This window comes from Schistocerca serialis, chromosome 2 (genome assembly GCF_023864345.2).
Source record: "Schistocerca serialis cubense isolate TAMUIC-IGC-003099 chromosome 2, iqSchSeri2.2, whole genome shotgun sequence".
Taxonomy (NCBI): Eukaryota; Metazoa; Arthropoda; class Insecta; order Orthoptera; family Acrididae; genus Schistocerca; species Schistocerca serialis.
The window spans coordinates 957014236-957017859 of NC_064639.1; the positions used below are offsets into that span (position 1 = coordinate 957014236).

Here is a 3624-nt window from a genome sequence, read left to right on the forward strand (position 1 = left end):
CGGATGTTCTAAGGTCCTTGCAAATTAAGCTGTATCTGATGATAACGATAAAATATTCGCTCTCATTCGTTTACGCATTATCATAATCTTAAAAATACTTCTTCTAGATTACGAATTCTGCAACGTGCAGTGGGGTCGTCTCAAATTCTTTGGTACTTACAGTATTGGAGAATCTTATCAGCAGGCACAAAAGTTTTGACAGCTAGGATTGTTTCCCATCCTGTAACGTAGTTCAGCCCGCTGTCTGTTCTTCATTTGTAGAAAGCAGTTTTTTATCTGCGCGAGAATCAAACCATAACAAAAATTAAACTCTTCGTCTTGACTGTCATGCACGAGCTCATATGCTTAAGTACATAAAACAGTAAACATTAGAAATTTGTTTTCGCAAATCCTAAAGATAAGCAAGCGACCTGTACAAAAATCAAAGTAATGTATTCACTTTTTTAATTAAAATATGAGTCACTACGCTACACCAGTCGTATCATAGCATCGGCTTCTGCGTTTGAGAACTATTCCAGTGTTTCATATCAATTTCTGTCACATGTTTTTTGTCCATAACGATCCGTTAAATTTAAGTAATTTTCTCTTTCAGAGTTGTACTGCGATTCAACTTAAAATGAGGCCTACTATAGCGGGAAAGCCTATTAACTAAGCGAGTATAAGTACAATTTCGTTAATGAGGGCTGAATGAAAACTATGTTATACCCTATTACTGCGAGACAACTATCTGAATGCTTCATAATAGCAGACTGAAATGTTGATAACTTATTTAATCGAAACATGGACTACTACAATACCAGTTTACGACTACAGTATAACATACGTTTACCATCTTCGCACTGCACATAATATCTGCTCAGTAAATATCCTTCTTCACACTGTACACAGTACCTGCTCAATAAACATGCTTCACATCTTCCTGTACCTCATTACATCTCGTGATCTTCAGCAAAGGTAAAGAAAAGCTAAAACGAGCCAACATTTAAGAATATTTTTCGACTCCACTTACTGCTACCGTTAAAAAACATGCTAAATTTGAATACAAGTTGCACAGACTTTCATCAAAAACATACTGACATGGATCAAACGTAGTTTAACAGATCACTACGATTAATCAGTTAACCGCAATGTTAGATCTTGGTGGTATTCTACTTACCGTTCCAGCATAGATTATTATGCTTAGCCGATAATTTCTACAGCCTTTTGGTAAATATAAAGAACCACAGTGGACGCTAAAAGCAACGCATATATCTTTCAGGTGCAATAAATCGTTAACGCAATCAGTCAGCCTGCCACAGATTTCTTAATCCAAAGATATTACTTGCGACTAACGAATGCTGAACAGCTGAATAACTGAGAATGTGTACAGTGATGTGTCCACTTAATAACTGAGATGTACGTGGAATATTTCGCAGTGAAACGATAGGGATACAACTAGAGTTGTATATTTCACGTAGTAACACTGAAAGTTTGCATGCATCTAAGTTAAACATCAGTTCTCTTTGACTAACATGTAAAAGAAAACATACAGGACTACATTTTTCTGTGCTCCGTGAACAAATGTTTGTTCTCTCTTCGTTTCTGTGTTATATATCTATCTTTGTCCCTATCGCATTTAAAAGCATCAGGTTCATAAATTTCACTAGTCACATACCAATGCGAACAGTTTAAACTTTTTGCCTCAGAGCAACAGTCAGCTATACACTGTCATTTATTATTCAGTTCCTTTACATCAAAATTCATTAACGACAAGGCAAAGTACGCTTATAGCATTTATTTCTCAATTTATTATTTACATGAATTTCGATGGGAGGGGGAAAACAGTTCCGGCATTCGCCTTACAACCAAGGAAAACCTCCCAAAAACCTTGGTCGGAACTGGGGATGGCGAGACGGGGAAGCGGCGAGACGAGGAGGCGGCGAGATGTGGAGGCGGCGAGACGAGTCATGGAGGCGGCGATACGGGGAGGCGGCGATACGGGGAGGCGGCGAGACGTGGAGGCGGCGAGACGAATCGTGGAGGCGGCGATGCGGGGAGGCGGCGATACGGGGAGGTGGCGAGACGTGGATGCGGCGAGAGGGGGAGGCGGCGATACGGGGAGGCGGCGAGACGTGGAGGTGGCGAGACGGGGAGGCGGCGATACGGGGAGGCGGCGAGACGTGGTGGCGAGACGAGTCGTGGAGGCGGCGAGACGGGGAGGCGGCGAGACGGGGAGACGGCGATACGGGGAGGCGGCGAGACGTGGAGTCGGCGATATGGGGAGGTGGCGAGACGTGGAGGCGGCGAGACGTGGAGGCGGCGAGATGGGGAGGCGGCGAGACGGGGAGGCGGCGAGATGGGGAGGCGGCGAGACGGGGAGGCGGTGAGACGGGGAGGCGGCGAGACGTGGAGGCGGCGAGACGGGGAGGCGGCGAGACGGGGAGGCAACGAGACGTGGAGGCTGCGAGACGAATCGTGGAGGCGGCGAGACGGGAAGGCGGCGAGACGGGGAGGCAGCGATACGGGGAGGCGGCGATACGGGGAGGCGGCGATACGTGGAGGCGGCGAGACGTGGAGGCGGCGAGACGAGTCGTGGAGGCGGCGAGACGGGGAGGCGGCGATACGGGGAGGCGGCGAAACGGGGAGGCGGCGAGACGGGGAGGCGGCGAGACGTGGAGGCGGCGAGACGAGGAGGCGGCGAGACGGGGAGGCGGCGAGACGTGGAGGCGGCGAGACGAGTCGTGGAGGCGGCGAGACGGGGAGGCGGCGGGCCGGGGAGGCGGCGATACGGGGAGGCGGCGAGACGAGTTGTGGAGGCGGCGAGATGGGGAGGCGGCGAGACGGGGAGGCGGCGAGATGTCGAGGTGGCGAGACGAGTCGTGGTGGCGGCGAGACGGGGAGGCGGCGATACGGGGAGGCGGCGAGACATGGAGGTGGCGAGACGAGTCGTGGAGGCGGCGAGACGGGGAGGCGGCGAGACAGGGAGGCGGCGATACGGGGAGGCGGCGAGACGAGTTGTGGAGGCGGCGAGACGGGGAGGCGGCGAGACGGGGAGGCGGCGAGATGTCGAGGCGGCGAGACGAGTCATGGTGGCGGCGAGACGGGGAGGCGGCGATACGGGGAGGCGGCGAGACATGGAGGCGGCGAGACGAGTCGTGGAGGCGGCGAGACGGGGGGCGGCGAGACGGGGAGGCGGCGATACGGGGAGGCGGCGAGACGTGGAGGCGGCGAGACGTGCAGGCGGCGAGACGGGGAGGCGGCGAGACGTGGAGAACGATGATACGGGCAGGCGACGATTCGGGGAAGCGACGATACGGAGAAGCGATGAGACGGAGAGGCGACGAGACGGATAGGCGACGATTCGGAGAGGCGACGAGACGGTCGGTCCCATGCTGACTTGTCTTTATATACCCTCTGCAGCTTTGTTGAGCTGTCGTTTCCTAGGAAAGCGCCTATGTCATTGTTGTTTCGTCATATAGCTTTTATCCATTATTATAAGATTAGCAATACGTTTCCGCGTAAGTGCATGCTCAAATTCTGTTACCAATATCTATATCTACTCATACAATACGCAAACCGTTGTATGGTGCATGGCGGAGGATACTTGGTGCCAATATTAGCCATTTTTGTCCTATTTCACTCGAG

The 3624-nt window shown here is 51.7% G+C and overlaps 1 protein-coding gene across 1 annotated transcript; it reads right to left on the reverse strand.

Annotated features, from left to right (window-relative positions):
* Positions 1 to 232: 232 nt before the first annotated feature.
* Positions 233 to 3370, reverse strand: LOC126456544 (uncharacterized). The gene is made up of 2 exons (XM_050092292.1): positions 1867 to 3370; positions 233 to 276 (listed from the first exon to the last, which is right to left on the reverse strand). The coding sequence occupies exons 1-2, from the start codon at positions 3368 to 3370 to the stop codon at positions 233 to 235; spliced, it is 1548 nt and encodes a 515-aa protein (XP_049948249.1).
* Positions 3371 to 3624: the final 254 nt, after the last annotated feature.